The sequence below is a fragment of the Schistocerca cancellata genome, chromosome 3 (assembly GCF_023864275.1).
Source record: "Schistocerca cancellata isolate TAMUIC-IGC-003103 chromosome 3, iqSchCanc2.1, whole genome shotgun sequence".
In the NCBI taxonomy this organism is placed as follows: Eukaryota; Metazoa; Arthropoda; class Insecta; order Orthoptera; family Acrididae; genus Schistocerca; species Schistocerca cancellata.
Window position 1 is genome coordinate 601,565,061 of NC_064628.1, and position 18,261 is coordinate 601,583,321.

The 18,261-nt window shown below is 38.9% G+C and overlaps 1 protein-coding gene across 1 annotated transcript; it reads left to right on the forward strand.

The window, feature by feature from the left end:
* Window positions 1–2,827: 2,827 nt before the first annotated feature.
* LOC126176835 (copper homeostasis protein cutC homolog) lies at window positions 2,828–5,072 on the forward strand. The gene has a single exon (XM_049924022.1). It carries the CDS (start codon window positions 3,142–3,144, stop codon window positions 3,871–3,873), a length of 732 nt encoding a protein of 243 aa, XP_049779979.1. The 5' UTR covers window positions 2,828–3,141; the 3' UTR covers window positions 3,874–5,072.
* Window positions 5,073–18,261: the final 13,189 nt, after the last annotated feature.

The window sequence follows — 18,261 nt, forward strand, 5'->3', positions numbered from 1 at the left end:
GACGACGCTTCATCCAGTCCCAAACATGCTCAATGGGGGACAGATCCGAAGATCTTGCTGGCCAGGGTAGTTGACTTACACCTTCTAGAGCACGTTGGGTGGCACGGGATACATGCGGACGTGCAATGTCCTGTTGGAACAGCAAGTTCCCTTGCCGGTCTAGGAACGGTAGAACGATGGGTTCGATGACGGTTTGGATGTACCGTGCACTATTCAGTGTCCCCTCGACGATCACCAGTGGTGTACGGCCAGTGTAGGAGATTGCTCCCCACACCATGATGCCGGGTGTTGGCCCTGTGTGCCTCGGTCATATGCAGTCCTGATTGTGGCGCTCACCTACACGGCGCCAAACATGCATATGACCATCATTGGCACCAAGGCAGAAGCGACTCTCATCGCTGAAGACGACACGTCTCCATTCGTCCCTCCATTCACGCCTGTCGCGACACCACTGGAGGCGGGCTGCACGATGTTGGGGCGTGAGCGGAAGACGGCCTAACGGTGTGCGGGACCGTAGCCCAGCTTCATGGAGACGGTTGCGAATGGTCCTCGCCGATACCCCAGGAGCAACAGTGTCCCTAATTTGCTGGGAAGTGGCGGTGCGGTCCCCAACGGCACTGCGTAGGATCCTACGGTCTTGGCCTGCATCCGTGCGTCGCTGCGGTCCGGTCCCAGGTCGACGGGCACGTGCACCTTCCGCCGACCACTGGAGACAACATCGATGTACTGTGGAGACCTCACGCCCCACGTGTTGAGCAATTCGGCGGTACGTCCACCCGGCCTCCCGCATGCCCAATATACACCCTCGCTCAAAGTCCGTCAACTGCACATACGGTTCACGTCCACGCTGTCGCGGCATGCTACCAGTGTTAAAGACTGCGATGGAGCTCCGTATGCCACGGCAAACTGGCTGACACTGACGGCGGCGGTGCACAAATGCTGCGCAGCTAGCGCCATTCGACGGCCAACACCGCGGTTCCTGGTGTGTCCGCTGTGCCGTGCGTGTGATCATTGCTTGTACAGCCCTCTCGCAGTGTCCGGAGCAAGTATGGTGGGTCTGACACACCGGTGTCAATGTGTTCTTTTTTCCATTTCCAGGAGTGTAGTTAGAGAAGAAACGACCTTTATCCGCCATGCTTATAGCAACCATAAAATCTGTTGGTAATTAATCATTTTTAAATTACGTAGGTAAGGTTGGGTAGTGCTGGTTGATGCCCGAATGCCGATTGTGAAGTTTTTCATAATTTTTGGGACAGGTGGAAACAATGGTGCATGAAAAAGCTGGTCATCAAAACAAAATGAAGCTCTGGGAGTGGAGATGAGTGCTGCTGCTGCTATGTGGAAAGTGGATGCAGCTTTGAAAATAATTCGTCCACTACAGGCTAAAAATTTGATTTTAAACTCTGTTGCTTACATCTAGAAAGATTATACCAATCTGTTTGGAGAAATGAATCAGAACTGATCAGTAAGAAATTCGTGTGTTGTCTTCTATCACGCTTCTGCTGCCTTGCAGGCCAGGGAAAAATATATGTTCCTAAGTTAAACCCGGTTTCCACAGGGATGAATTATTTACATGTGCATCCCGCTGCCACTGCCCTTACATCCAGGTTAGCATTCCCATATGCTAAAGTTCGAAACGCTATTTACATGATTTTCAACACGGCGGGGAGTGAAGTCTTTCGCAAGGAGAAGCTAGATCACCAGTAAGATTTGGGTGAAGTATCTTCTCTCTGTACAGGAGTTAGTATAATAGCGCAGCTTGTAGCCCAAGAGCTTATTTTGACGTTGATGAAGAAAAAAATGGACCTACATATGTTGGATACGGAAATAGTTACTGGTATCTCGTAGAAATCGTTAGCAGATATCCAACATGCTAATTATGGCGCTCTCTGCCAAGAACGAACATCATTTTGACAATTGCAGTGAGTTGCGAAGAGCACTATTTCTGAAATTTTGTGTTAAATACTTGAATACTATCTACAATACACCATGAAGTAAGGTTTCTGTCTCAGCAATTCTGCTTTGTTTTTATTTTTAGAGTTAGTCAAGATTTTAAAACATTGATCACAGATGCTGTAAATATGACACTTACTTTTACTGGTATGAAACTTGACTTTGTAACCAAACTTTGTACTACTGTGCATAACCAGCATTACTCAGTGATTGTGTCAGTATATACGCTGCTGTATTTACATGTGATTTTAGTGAGAGTCAAGAGTGTTTTAAATCCCTATAGGCACAAATAATCTTTGCATTTCTGCTTCACCATAATATTGCCCACTCAGGTCTGCAGCAAAAAATTATTATCGTTTTATGGAAATCAAAAATACTTTTACAATATTGACTGATCTGGGTAATATGAACCCCAGTAGGTCCACACTCTCAGTTCCAATATTTTATTGAATCCATACGCCACTTCAAACGATGATGTGATAATTCATTAACAGTAAAAATAAATTATTATAAGGAATTGCTGAATGAGTCTCCCATTGCATAGATTATGAAAATTATGCCATTTTACGTAGTATTTATTTATTTAATTGAAGACTAAGCCCATTATTTTGTCATGGCAATAACTATTCACGTACATAAACAAGCAAAGAACGAGAGCAGTTGCACCTAGAGGCAGTTGCGTAAGGTCGTAGATGGTGATGGGGAAAGTGACATCGTGTAAGAAAGTTAGTTATTAAGTAAGCTTCTAAATTTCACATAAGTTGGTATCTGCAAGGTGGTGTGGAGACGATTCGGCTTCATAATGTCTAATGATAATATTCTCGAAAAAATAAGTAGTGAAATCGATCGCAAGTCATCGAAGTGGCATCAAAATTGACGGTTTGTACGAGGCTGGGAGGTACACTATTGTTATCGGTTACAGTTCGTCCCTCTATCACAAACCAACGCAGCGAGAAGATTCAAACCACGCACGTAGTGTAGTGACCTTCACACAGTGCCATACTACACCTGACGGCTGTTAAAGGATTTTACGACACCAGCTTTCGTTACGTGGTCGATTCTGTCCGGCATCAGCCGGAAGTTCGCGAGTCTCGCGTCACCCAACGTGTTAAGTCACTTAACAACTCGAAAGGCAAGTGGGTCAGTACTCAGTAAGCGTCCAGTGGGCAGCCCCGTAAGTATTTAGAAATGGAGGTTTGCGTAGACAACGTGGAATCGGCAGTGAATGCAGCTGCTGGAGGCGCATCACGTCTAGAACTGTGCAGTGCACTAAGTGAAGGAGGGCTGACACCAACAAAAGGCTTATTGACGATCATAAAAAGACTGGTCTCAATTCCAGTGTTTGTTATGCTGAGGCCAAGAAAAGGTTCAGATTTTGTTTTCTCCGCCGACGAACTGGAGGCAATATATACGGATGCATTAGTGTTAAGAGAAGCAGGCGCAGATGGTTTCGTGTTCGGTGCTCTTACCCATGGAGGCGACGTTGATATAGCAGCGTGTAGGCGTGTACTTGAAATTGCGTCCGATAAACCCGTGACCTTCCACAGGGCATTCGATGTAACATGCGAGCCATATGGGGCGCTGGAAACGATCATAGACCTTGGCTTCTCGAGATTGCTAACAAGCGGCCAAGCATCATCAGCAGAAAAAGGATTGGAACTTATTAAGGAACTTATACTAAGAGCAAGAAACAGAATTATTGTCATGCCAGGAGCAGGAATAACAATAAAAAATTTGCCAGTAATACTAAATGAAACCAAAGCGAGAGAATTTCATGGCTCTGCACGCATTCCGAAACAATTAGTTTTGAGAAAAATTAATTGTTCAATGGCGTCTGATGATGATTCTGCGATGCTTGTTACAAGTACTGATGTGGTCAGAGAAATGGTTACCATATTTTCATCATATGCATCAACGTAAATAGTACTTCCCTACTGTCTGGGAAAATTAAAATCTTTTAGCTTATGATCTTCATCTTCCCTGCTGTTCAGACTATTGCTTTTGGCAAAAGGAAATAATTTCAAGCACTATTCACGCAACCTAAAAGATTAGATGTTATGTCTCTGATAAAAATTTTCTTTGTGCTATAACCAGATTAATTTTAAAAGACATTAAGATCGAAATTATGTAAGAGATCCGACTCACAACTTACCAAATTACACAGTACCTAAGATTTTAAACGAATACTTCCAGTATTTTGTGTATATCAAAAAACCAAGCTGTATTTGAGTTCTGTATAGAACAATAGGCATGCCTGGCCATGTAAGTCATTACATGAACTGGTTCTCATGTCAAAAATGTGTGGGTATATTACCCCTATAAGGTTCACTTAATGGAATTACTCTACATTCCTTTTGTGGAGTACACAATATGCTGATTACGTCAGACAAGTTAAAAACTGTGTGCTTTAATGAAACTCACAGTCGTGATACTTGACGAAACTGCTTGAAATGATTGAGAAGCCGGTGTTATGTTAAAGTTTTGGCCTGGGTTTCATGCTACTTTAGTGCACTGCCTGTGAAAGGCAGATATCTTATCCTGTATAACACAGTTTTCTACTTGTCATATACTGTCCATGTTCATTATTCACAACAGTATATCAAAGGTAACTGCACTATTTGCCTATGCTGTGTCTCCAAATACCCAGGGTAAAGTTTAATTCTGAAATTTTTACAAGTAAACTAATTATGCACTTGTATATTGTTTTTCTGGTGGTGTGCATGTTTTTAATATTTGTGCCATTATAAAGAAATGTATTTTATTTAAATGTGTTTCATTGTTAGACCATAGATGACAGCATGACAAGATAATTGTTAAACTAGTTTGCAAGAAAAGAACTTATTTCAGATTCATTCTTAAGTAAAGCTTCCGTAATCTGAAGTTTACGTTTCACAGTGCTCATTTGTCTCTCTGTGCACAGTCATTTCAACTTACAGTGTATATCATGTTTTTAGATATTAATTTACATATATTATGTTGATCACATGTTGTTTATGGTCACAAATTGATAACATAGATTGCAAAGTGCACCACAAGTAAAATGTAACACAGATTGTTTAAAAATAAAATTAGAGTTTGTAAAGTAAGTTTCTTAAAATGGAATGTTTGCTTAATGAAATAATGTTATGTAGCTTCACTGAAACAAGATGACACATGCTTCAAACAAACACCATGATACGCATAATGTTGTTCAATAATGTAGCTCCATTGCAGCTTTATATATAGTTCCTTTGTCTGGAAAATTACAGAAGAAAGATGGGGAGTACATGAATGTTCAGTGAATAAGTAGAAAAAGGGACTAATGTCACCATGTCAAAAAGCAGATATCAGGGCATTGTAAAAGAGAAATTAAAAATGAAAAGCCAAGTCTCCATTAAAAGATCTGGAAAACTGGAAGTAGCACATAGGGCAACCAAAATGTTGGAGGAACAAAAAATGTAGATTGAAAACAAAGAAGCAGTGTGACAGCAGACATGAAGGAAAGAAGTAACAAATACAAACAAGAAGAGCCAAAAGTAAGAAGAGAAAAGTCAAATAGCTCAAATCTGTGACACTAAACAAGGAAATATTTTCAAATAACTTATGGGAATGCATCTGGGTGACAGCTTTGACAACCAGAAATATGTTGACAGGTGCCCTTCCTATCATTTTCAAGCCTTGAAATGCAATGACGGAGCACTGTGCATTTGTGCCCCGAAAATGATGTGTGTACATACATAAATATCAGTGATTGTTGAAAGCATCATCTGGTTACATTCCCGTGAGTTATTTGAACATTTTATACACTGAGAGGAACTCAAATTTCAGAAGGAAGTATTTAATTGTGAAGAAAAGCAACATACATCACCATAGCGCTGAGGCCACCAAACCAAACTCATGCCATGGCACTCAAGTTGACAGTAACCAGCTTGAATTCTGGCAGTTAGAGAAATTTTCCCACAAGTAACTGGGCAGAAAGGAAAGGAGATTTTGTAGCATTGAGGTTTTGGTTGCTTGCCTTTGCAACAGTATTCTGGAATAAATTTCAGAGCACTCTGCAGTGTTTCATGGAGTGACACTTAATGGTGCTCCCTCCAATGGATGGGAATCTGATCTCAATTCCACAGGTTCTAAGCTACGTGCTGGATGCTCTCCCTCCTCTTTCATGAACGTCAACAACACTGCACTCCACAGTCACACTAAAAAATTCGCATTTAAAACACAACATTCACACTCAACTAAGGAAAGTTGCCCAACTGATGCAGATAATGGCAGCCATTCCAATACCCTAGCCCAACAATGTCATTTAACATTAACATTTATGGGGTGAGAGCAGGAGGAGATGATGACACGGAACGGAGGTGGTGAAGACAATATAGATTGGAGGATGGATTTGCAAATGTTGAGTCCAGATGGAAGCTGGAAGAAGCACATGCTGTAAAACAAATTCTTGCATTCTTCATACTGTCATAGAAATCTGACCTATAGAAACCAGCAACTTGAATAGGGTATAAGTGCAGCACACCTGGTAGCCATATTGACACATTACATCTTACTGATGTTAGCCTGGAATACATTGTGATAACAAGGTGCAAAGAGTAATTTATGCAGTGTGGACAATATGAGTAACATTTGGGAAAAAAGAGCTTGAGAAGAAACATTGGAGTTTTCAGGATCTTCAATAATGATTCAGCCAGCATATTCCATAACTCTGTTATGGAGGAGAACCCTCAAGATGTGGAGAGGGTCAATATTATACATTAAGAGATCACTATCTTTTTGGAACTAATGCAACCTGTATTATCAGTAAACTATTCTTATATAGGATCCAAATGTAATAATATGAACAGGAATGCCAATATTTTGAGAAAAAAGCATTGCTGTGTCTTGGGTTATGTTAAGTAGCTACTGTGTGCTTAATATTTATATGAGTACACTGATCTCTGTCAAGTGACAGTTAATTAAGAACAACTGCTCATTTCAAATTTGACTTTGATGTGTGTCATGCTGGTTATAGATAATTTGTAGGAGAATAAGCTACATCTCTCATTTAATTTCCAGGGATCCTCAATTCCTTGTGTTGCATGTGCTGGCAGCTTGTTAAAGATATGTGTCCAACAAAGCAGAACCCCTCTCTGAAGATTGTGCATAGATATGAAATATAAATTTTATGATGTTTATCTAGTGCTGTGGTTTTGTAGATACAGTTCACCTGAAATCAGCTTTTGCTATTAGCAGCAAATATTAAGAAGTGAATGTACTGGGAAGTGATTACGTAAGCTTTCCCGGCGTAATAAGTCTTGAAAATCTTTTCGGGTTTGCTGCCGGATCCTAAAATCAACTTGACTCGATATTTCGGCGATCCAACTGTTCGCCATCTTCAGGATGGACTCATCAGCAGAAGCAGCATTCCTGAAGATGGCGAACAGTTGGATCGCCGAAATATCGAGTCAAGTTGATTTTAGGATCCGGCAGCAAACCCGAAAAGATTTTCAATGTACTGGGAAGTCAGAGTAAAAATTTAAAAATTCTTGATGAGATTTCTGCAAGATGGGCAGTTATCTACTTTACTTCATGTTCCTTTTTCACCATAGTTATTATTATTATTATTATTATCATGCTCATAATCATCATTATTTCATCTCCTTCAGCTCAGAAGTTAATATATTCTAACCCAGCACATGTAACAATATCACAGCCTGCTAAACGAATAGCAGTTTTGTCACTGTGTGTAACACACACCAGGAAATTACCGTGTTACATGCAGCCTGATATAGCGTATTCCTCTACCACGAAGGACAGTATGAAGCTCAAAAACCAAAATGTGACAACAGTTCATGTGACTGTCCTTAAAACAGTGAAAAATATTGATGACACTAAGCTTGTTAGTTATTATGTTGCATGAATAATTTGTGCAACACAGTGTAAAGATGAGGAACAAGTCATTTTACATTCAAATAACAAAATGGACAGGCTAAGAAGGAGAGACTTATTATTTGGGACTGCACCAGGCAAGATTTGAAAACCTGAGAGGTTAAAAGTGGGAGGTTTGCTAATAAGCAAGACAGAGGCTACTGACAAAACACTGTGCAAGAGTTAATGAGGGTAGAAAGCTAAGTGCATTATACAAGGTAGAGGTTGTAGGGAGGGGGAGAATATATGTGTTAGAGGTGGGAGGAGAGAATATATATGTGGTAGAGGTGGGGGGATATAAGTGGTAGACGTGGGGGAATAGACAATGTTCATTCTCACCACCCACCTGGTCTTTAATAAAATTAATTTGTTAGTCTCAGCATGTTTTTATTTGTAACTATTCCTTTCTTCACTCCCTTTTAGTTTTCTGTACTTTATTTTCTGGCCTGTCTATTGTGCCCCACCTCTAGCACTTATGCACTTCGCTTTCCACTCTTATTAACTTTTGTGTGTTGTTTTGTCAGTTATCTCTGTCTTGCTTACTATTCTCTTTTCCACTTTTAAGCTCTCAGGTTTTCAAATCTCATCCAGTGCAGTTCCTAACAATGTCTTTCCTTCTCATGGTATCCAATAAGTCTCCCTTGGTCAGGGATTCTGGCCGAATTTTCCTTAACTCTCCCCATTTCCTAAACCTTGCCAGCCTTTTACCTTCATCTCTCTTCCTTCTCCTTCTGCCTGAAGAAGGAGCCACTGGATCCGAAGGCTCACACACTTCCGTACCCTTCATGTGTTGTTTCGCCTGCTGCTGCTCAGTGTATACATTTTTTATCTATACAATTATATTATGCTTATGTATGTATTATATGGTTATATGTAGAAATATTTCTTGCATTATGTTGATGAGCGAGGCATGTGTGGGAAACTTCAGTAATCATGTCTTCATCTGCTCACCTCATGCCACAACACAAGATTTGTTGTCACATATTCCATAATATCACAGTTGACTTTACCTGTATCATATTGCACCTGTTGTATGTAAGTACATTACATATTCAGAAATATGACCTCTAGGTTAAAATTATTAGTTTGTGTAATTTTATTTTATTTTCATTTTTAAACACAAGAAACTCGAAATGCACAGGTCTGAGATTTAATTATTTTTTTGTAGTGCATGCCTCACACACCATGTTTTGACTCTTTTTGGGTCTCTTCATTAAAGGAATAAAATAAAGAAGCTAGCATGTCTTACAACATATATACTGCTCAGCAGAAAGCAGAATAATTAATGACTTCAGAACAAATGTTTTAAGAATAATTTACAAGAGATCCCTTGGGATAAAATTTATAATGAACCAAATCTGACGTAAAATTTAATCTGTTCCATGATTAATTCTTATTATTATTTGAAAACGACTTTCCTCTTGGCCTAACCCAAAAGGACATTAAACAGCCATGTCAAAACCCGTGGATCCCTAGAAGGGTTGAATTGTCACATCAAAGGAAAAGGGAAACATATCTGTTGGCAATACCAAATAAAGATCCTGTAGTAGCTGTAAATTACAAAAAGCTACTCAAAAATGCTAAGAAGAGGTATACAAAGAATCAAGGAACATGAATACTGTCAGAAATCAGTAATTTCAGTAATCATATATGGACTGTAGCAAAAGAAGACTCCTAGAACAGGATAAAATTACTACTGAATTCAATGGAAGAGCTATAAATGGTTAGTCTCAGGTAGCAGATATACGAGGCATGTTTTTTAAGTAAGTACTGTTTTGAAATTTAAAAAAAAGACGCACTAAGATATCTCAATAATTCTATTTTTAAATGTAAGCCTGTACCTTAATCTACTTTTCTACATAATTTCCGCCAATATTGAAGAACTTATCGTAATCTTGTATCAATTTTTGAATACCCTCCTCATAGCAGTCTGCTGCCTGACTTGTTAACCACTGCATAATCACTGTTTTGACTTCGTCATCGTCTTGAAGACACTGACTGCCCAGGTGTTTCTTCAAGTGCAGAAACAGATGGTAGTCACTGGGCGCAAGATCGGGTTGTGGTACTGCTCAGGGGAAGTCAATGCACTAAGCGTTTGGTTTTGTGCACATCCGTCAAAATTTTCGGTACCCAATGTGCGCACAATTTTCGGTAATTCAAGTGCTCGGTCACAATGCCATACAAAACACTACGAGAAACATTAGGAAAGTCATCCCACAAGGAGGAAATTGTAAAGCATCTGTTTCCTCTCACCTCTCACCACTTTCTGCACCAAACTTTCATTAACAACCAAAGGACACCCATTCCGTTGTTCATCATGCGTATTTGTGTGGCCATCTTTAAATGCTCTCACCCACTTTCTTACCATTCCATCACTCGTAATGTTTTCTCCATAAACTGCACAGATCTCACGACGAAAATCGATCGCTTTTAGGCCTTTAGCACTAAGAAATCTTGTAACAGCCCGTACTTCACAGTCGACAGGACTCACAATTATCGGAGGCATCTTAAACACTCAGTACACAACGTAAACAAGCAAGAAGCAGACTGTAATGGCTTCAGTGCGTAGGAAACAGATGTAGGTACCCAGTGTGCATGCGCAGAACACCGACCGCAGTGCTGCAGCCGCGGTGCGGCAAAATGGTACTTACTTTAAAAACACCCCTCGTATGTTTAATAATCATTTCCTAAATGATTAGAAAATATATGAACAAAGAGATCACAAGAAAAATCGCAGCAGTATGTTGAAAAAAGCAACTCTCATAAAATTCAATCATATAAATTTCTCCTCCAGAAATTGAGAGAATTATATATTCTCTCAAAAATAAAAGGACACCTGAATTTGATCATGCTTCCAACAGAGTGTAAAGATTTGTTTCCAAAAAATAAGCACTGTATTATCTGAAATATGTATCACGAACACAAAGCATATTTCTAGGCAGATTGAAATATGCCATTATTGATAATTAATATTGTCAGTAAATCATAGATTGGGTTTCAAAACAGTTGCTCAAATGAGAACACCATTTACATGTTCACTCATGAAATTTTAGAAGCATAAATAATGAAATAGCAAGTGCATTTGACTCTGTGAATCACAATACTCTTCTAGAGAAATTGAGGTTTTGTGAAACTCATGGTACAGCTAACCTATGGATAATGTCATACATAACCAAAAGACTGCAGAAAGCTGTGCTTAGTAATTCAACCAATGTAAAAAGAGAGAGATTCTCCTGATAGAAGTAATCACATATGAGTCCCCCAAGGCTTACTTTTAGGTCCATGGTTGTTTCTCATACATATAAACTGCAACAAGCAGAATTAGTTCATTTTGCAGATGACACTAATATTGTAATCAGTCCTACATTTAACAATAGAAGAAATGGTAAACAATTTTCTTGGAAGTATCATTGACTGGTTATTTGCAACTGGCCTGGCTGTCAATTTCAAAAAGACTCAACATGTTTAGTTCTGTACATCAAGGGGTACTACACCAATGGTAAATGTAACACATGTGAGTAAATAATAAATAGGATGGGAACTTCAAAAATTTTACGTGTCCATATGAATAAGAATTTAAAATGAAAGTAGCACATTTTGGAACTCATAAAACAACTTAGTTTGACAACATTTGCACTTAGAATTACTGCAAATCGTGGGGAGGTGTAACTCATCTTTAAGAAAGAAAGTATTCACTGCTCAAAAACTTGCTGTAACAATATGTGTGGTTCCCACACATGATCATCGTGTAGATATATGTTTAAGGAGTCAGATATTTTGAGCACTGCCTCACAGTGTATTCATCCCCACCTTAAGTTTGTTGGAAGTCTCCCCTAACCTGGTGTTCTGACTGACTTTTTCATAACTTTCCCCACTGGTTATTTTTGCTAATACATAAGCATAACATTTATTTCAGTTTAGACTGTGACCACAGGCATTTTTCTATTTTAATTTACAATGCTCAAGTTTTGTTTTAGCTGAAGTTAGCCAATATTATCTAAATGTTGCAAGATGTTCTGTTTCACTACAAAAAGCATTTTGGGGCAAGTAATTTTTAGAGCTATTTTAATTTATTTTTTTTTACTCTGTACCCTCAAACAATTTATTATACAGCTTCCCTTTTACGGAGGGAGTTTGTGTATAAATCCTGCTTTTGTCTTATAAATGGTGTTGCTAATAAATAATCTTTTGAAAATACACAAATAAGGCAACAGAATGTTTTCTACACAGATGTTTGAAAGGAGTTTTGGATGTTGCAGTTTTTACTCTTTTGGAGTACAAAATAGTTTTTGTGACAGATGAATATCCCAAGAAGATAACACAGAACTGCACTCACAACTCACATGGGTGAAGTGCATTTTAACCAGCATTTTTGATTTGCACCTGGAAAAAATTGTGTTGCAATATCAAGTAAAGTAAATATCAACTTACATGTTGTGCATGCTAGGTATTTCCTTGTCAACATTCCACGAAATTTTGTAACATTAACATTTTAATGGTTTTCTTGAATAGCGCTCAAGCTGCTGCTAATGGCTGACAGTTCTGTATTGCATTCAAGAGTAGTAGTGGGGCTATTTTTATATTAAAAATGATCTTCAGTTTTGTTTGGAGGTCTTTGGCTGCCCTTCATGGATCAGTGCTTTTATGATGTGTAAATTTAGCATACTTGTTACAGGAGTTGGTTGGCTCTGAATCATTTATAGAAAGGGAAAACTGCATGGGTCCTAAAATAGCCTTGTTATACAGCACATATTAAATATTGTTGTCGAAACGTAGGGGCTGATTCTACTCTGGTTAAAACTACTTGATGTGACATTTGTCACATGGCAGTAAAGCAAAGTCACATTGACAGCAGCATCTTTTAAGACAGACAATGGGGGAGCAAGCTGCCAACATGGACAGGATGAATTTTTGCCTGCTGTGAATAGTTGACCGAGTCCAGCAAGGGATTATAAGTACTCACTTTATTACTCAAATGCTGCAAGTGAACTGATGTATCTTGGCAATGCCACATGTGATGAGGTGAGACCTCAGATTGGAGGAATTGTGTCGGGGCATAAAATATAAACTAACAAATAATTTTAATCAGTCTACAGTCTCAAATATATATTGTCTGGTCCACTAAATATGATTTTCTCCCTGTAACCAAAAGACTTGCTTGTCAGAAAACACTGTAGATATTTACCGTTCCATCTCGTGATTTCATTTCAGAAAGCAAAACAGACCGTTTCAGTGGATATGCTTGTACAGAGTCTTAGTGGTTGTAAGATTTAAAAAAAAACAATCTGTAGTTTGGTATGAGTGTTCCAGTTCATCTTTCGATACTTCAACTGAGCTGTCTTGAACTTTTCCAATGAGATACCATCTGCCAATAAGCCATTTCATATGCCCACAAGGAGTCAACAATTAAGGATGAACATTTTTAAGAAAAATCCAGAAGGTTGTCAAGATTAAAGGAAAATTTTGGTTTAAATTCTCCAGTTTTATTCAAATTTTCTACTTGTACAGAAAGACTTATTTGAGCTACAAAGCAGTTTGTTTGTGAAAATAGTGCATGAATGTTGTTTTGTTGGGTTTTCAGCCACCAGTACAAAGTAGGAATTTAGCCTGGTTACCATTTTCTTCACAGTTAGACATTACACCTAAGCTCTCCAGTACCTTAATATTCCAATATTTTGGCTCCCTTACAACACTTCACATATATTTCATGTTATCTGGAACTTTTCAAGTGTTATCATTGGACATCATTTATGTTCCTGTTTCAAACGTTTCTAATTTTGTTATAACTTTATAGAAAGTAACCTATTCTTTCTAGATGTTCTGAGAAGTACTATCTAATATTTATATCCTTGTTGTGGTTTAAATTTTCATTTTTACATTTCCGTTAAGTTTGTGCCAAGTTGCTGGGTTAAAAGCTGACAAGATGTTCAACGACTTACATTGTAGCTTAGAATTGGTTACTAGATAAATTCTGATGTCAACACACATGTTGCCTCCCTGCATTAATTTGACAAGTGTTGAGTCCCTATTTTCCCCGAGAAAAATGTTTATACCTACTAAGTGCCGCTTTTAAGCAATTTATTCTTTAATTCCCTTCCAACTGATTTAGATTTTTCTTCCAGACTATTTCTTCTGGTGAGTGAACGCATGCAAAACTTTCATTAATACAGCTACAGTCATGTACACTACCTAATAAGAAGTAATCCAGACACCTATTAGTGGTCATTAATATGGGATGTATATACCATTTGCCCTTATGTCAGTTTGAACTTAGCTGGGGACACTTTCAGTGAGGTGTCCAAAAGTCTGGAGGAATAACAGTTCACTCTTCCTCAAGAGCCGGAATTAGAGATGATAGTTATATCTGATGCTTGGGTTTGCAGTGAAGTTGACATTCTGACTCATCCTGAATGTGTTACATTGGGTTCAGGTTGGGACTGTGGGCAGGCTAGTCCATTTCATGAATGTTATTGTCCACAGACATTGCCTCAAAGATGCTGCCTTATGACATGATACATTGTCATGCAAATACAGACAAGTAATGGAAACTCCAGGTAGGATTATCAACAATGTAAGAAAAGACGGATTGCTACTTACTGTAAAGAAGACACATCAAGTTGCAGACAGGTACAGTTAAAAGACCCTTACATAAAGCTTTCAGCCACAGCCTTCATCAGTAAAACACACACACACACACACACACACACACACACACACACACACACCTTACATACACAGGACCATCAACTCCAGCATCTCGGGCCAGAAGGCAGCTATCATTTGGAATTTGCATCAATTTGGAGGGGGGGGGGGGGGGCAGGGAAGGGAAAGGGATAGTTGTGTACGGGCAAGGGGAGAGATGAACGCTGCCTGGTGGAATGCACAGGCACTAGACTGCCAACAGGTGCAGCATCAGAAGGTTGTGGGACAGGGAGGTGGGGAAAAAGGATAGGAGCAGGGAAAGTTCGGTGGATCCATTGGCAGAGGCCTGCAAATAAAACAGGGTGGGAGATGCGAATGGAGAGGAGATGATAGGACAGAGGGGGTAGAAACTGTTGGGTGGAGTGTGTGGGGACAGTATGTTTCTGTAGGTTTGGCCAGGATAATTACAGGAGCAGTGAATGTGTTTGCAGGATAACTACCACCTGCACAGTTCAGAAAAGCTGGTGGTAGAGGGAAGTAACCATATGGCCGACCAGCTGTTCACCAGGATGAATGGCCACTGCCAAGCTGTGGCCAAGAGCAAACTACACACCCTGTGATACAACATGCAGCTGAACATATCTACTTGAGTTCAGTGGCTCCTTCGCTACTCAAGCCATCTGGATGCTTCCCTCCACCACCAGCTTTTCTGAACTGAGTAGATGGAAGTTATCCTTACAACACATTCTCTGTTTCCATAAGTATCCCGCTCTCTCGACATACGGTAACATACTGTCCCCATATCTTTCACCCACCAGTTACCACCCCATGTCCAATCATCTCACATTCTCATCTTGCAGGCTTCTGCCAACACATCTGCCTACCTTTTCCCGTTCCTCTCCTTTTCCCCCACCCCACCTCTATGCCCCACATCATCCTGACACTACACCTGTTGGATTTCTAGTCCCTGCACACTCCAGACAGCATTCGTCTCTCTCCCCACCTGTACACTACTATCCCTCCCCCACCCCCTGCAGATTGCTGCTTGCATGCCACGTGATAGTTGCATTCTGGCCCAAGACGATGGAGTTGGCAGTCGTGTGATGTGCTTCTCTCTTACTGATGATGGCCTGTGGCCGAAAGCTTCATTTAGGGGCCTTAAATGTGCCTCTCTGTAACTTACATCTTCTTTATGATAAGTAGCAATCTATCTTTTCTTACACTGTTGATATTCCTACTCTTGAGTTCCCATTGTGATTAAACATATAAGTGACATCTTTTGGATCATGCATTGTTGGTTACTTTCATTGGTGTGTAGTTTATACTAATTTGATGCATGTGAGGAATGATTGTCACTAATAATAATGTTTTCCTTCATGGTATTTTTGTAGTCAAAACTGTCATGTTCCTTTGTGTGGTGAACAAAATATACTGATTGTGACGTTCTTCTATATTGCTGTTCATTGAGAAACACATAAAAAATTATCTTCAATTTTACTGTGATATAAGATTTAATTATAGCTTCATGAACATTTTTTTCTCATGATTACTTATGTGCTTAATCACAAGAGGATGACACAGAATACTTACCATACCTGTAAGAAATAAACTATATAAACAGTAAATCTATAACAAAGCTGTCGTGTCAGGAAATTTTGCACTGAGTTACTTAAACTTCCAATAATTTTTTGTCCATCAGGAATGATCATCATTCTCTGTCACACAGTTTGTAATATTTCATAACTTCAATATAACTTCTACCTGGTGTACATAATCCGAAATGTTCAGTCCTTTCCTGTGTGTTTTTCTGGCACAATAATTCATCCACAGACAACCACAAAAGACAAAATGTGTGTGTGTGTGTGTGTGTGTGTGTGTGTGTGTGTGTGTGTAACAGCTTAGAAACTTGTATGAAAAAGAACATTTTCTGAACAATAAAACCTTCAGGACAAAGGAAATCAAGGTACATGAATAATTTTTGTTGAAATGAGAAATTTCATTTCATAAATAGACGATCATTTATTATTTTTGTGTATATGACAAAGTGTATGTTGTGTTTTTACTTTCATGTGGTGCTTCACAAACAAAACACACATACATACATACATACCAACACGAGTCTATGTACTTATCAGCACAATATCTGGAGCAGCCTTTTATGTTTTAAAGTAGATGTGAAAATATTTTACATGCAGTTTGTGTGTTTCCCTTTTTCTTTTTACATCTGTTCTTTTGACCGGCACTGACAGATAAAAAATATTTTTATTTAGTTCTTGTGTTTCTTTTAAATTTTCAAATAGAGTTTTAATTCTTGTCAGTCTACTTCATCCATCCTGTGCCAATAGTAATTCATTTGTTTGTGGTAAAACTAAGTTCACCAATTGTACCTTGCTAGTTTTGCATTTATACTTGGTTTCTTGAAGCACTTTGTTTCTAACAAACCACACATCTACACATTAGCGTGGTTTGAGTGCTCACTTGTTATAAAATTTAGGCAATGGGTCCCCATGGACCACAGATCATGATGTGTCTTCTTCCCTGCTGGCTTTCCTGCAGCATGTTGCATATGTTTTTATAAGTTCCCTTATCAGTGACAGATGGAACTCTGCTATTGACATTTATCAACCTGAGTAGGACATGAGCATAAAAACACACAGGTCAACAATGAAAAAAAGTTTTTGTTATCACTTTATTGTGTTCCATGTTGATCCAACAGAGATCCAGGGTTGTGAAGCCCAGATAACAAGTCTGCACTTGAATACCATCTAGAACAAAAATATTATTTCTGTGTTCTAAGTAGGGCTTCATAAGTATTACTACAGTCCAGAATGAGATTTTCACTCTGCAGCGGAGTGTGCGCTGATATGAAACTTCCTGGCAGATTAAAACTGTGTGCCAGTCCAAGACTCTAACTCGGGACCTTTGCCTTTCGGGGGCAAGTGCTCTACTAAAGTTTGGAAAGTAAGAGACGAGATACTGGCAGAAGTAAAGCTGTGAGGACAGGGCGTGAGTCGGGCTTGGGTAGCTCAGTATTGCTACAGTACCAACAATTTTTCTCGAATTGTGGAACCCAGTTCCCATTGTCTCCATACAAACTATCAAACCTAAAGCATAGACAGCCTCACAGTTTCACAACACAAATGTTTTTACACCAAACCTACTTCATTACAATGGAACGGTAAGGCTAATAGTTTGCACGTAGCAAGTATGAGAACATGAAAAATCTCTCAGGTGGTTTTTCAAGGTCAGATGTAACATTGTCGGTCACATAAAATGACATTGGTAGAGACAGTTTAATTACTGTGTATGCTTTAGTGCTGTGGTGGTGGGTCTTAGCTTTTTGTCTATCTTTTTTATGATAATGAGTTCATTATGCTGTTTGTACCAGGTCATATTCTGAAATTTCATTTGAGCTCCTAATAATACACAAGTGCCACCTGTTGTACAGGAAGTGATTACAGAAATAAACAGTTATATCATGATCAATGTGCTCCATCCTTTACTTCATTACGCAATTACTTATATAGAACTGCATTTTTTATTCATATAGCAATGAAAATTTTAATGTAATTCTAGTGTGGTTCTTGAACATGGTATGTAATTGTTAGATGAAAAATAAGTGCAAGGAAAAGCCACTATGTGAATAGACAGAAAATCATTGTATCTTTCATTGTGCTGATTTGAGACCTGCATGGAAGCTAGAATGACTAGAAATGAAGTAATTAATATTGTACGGTTTTATTTCAGACAGAATAAGCTCAGTAACAAAGGTCT

Excerpts from the sequence above, each read along its gene's own strand:
- LOC126176835 (XM_049924022.1), top strand. The coding sequence starts at position 3,142 with ATGGAGGTTTGCGTAGACAACGTGGAATCGGCAGTGAATGCAGCTGCT.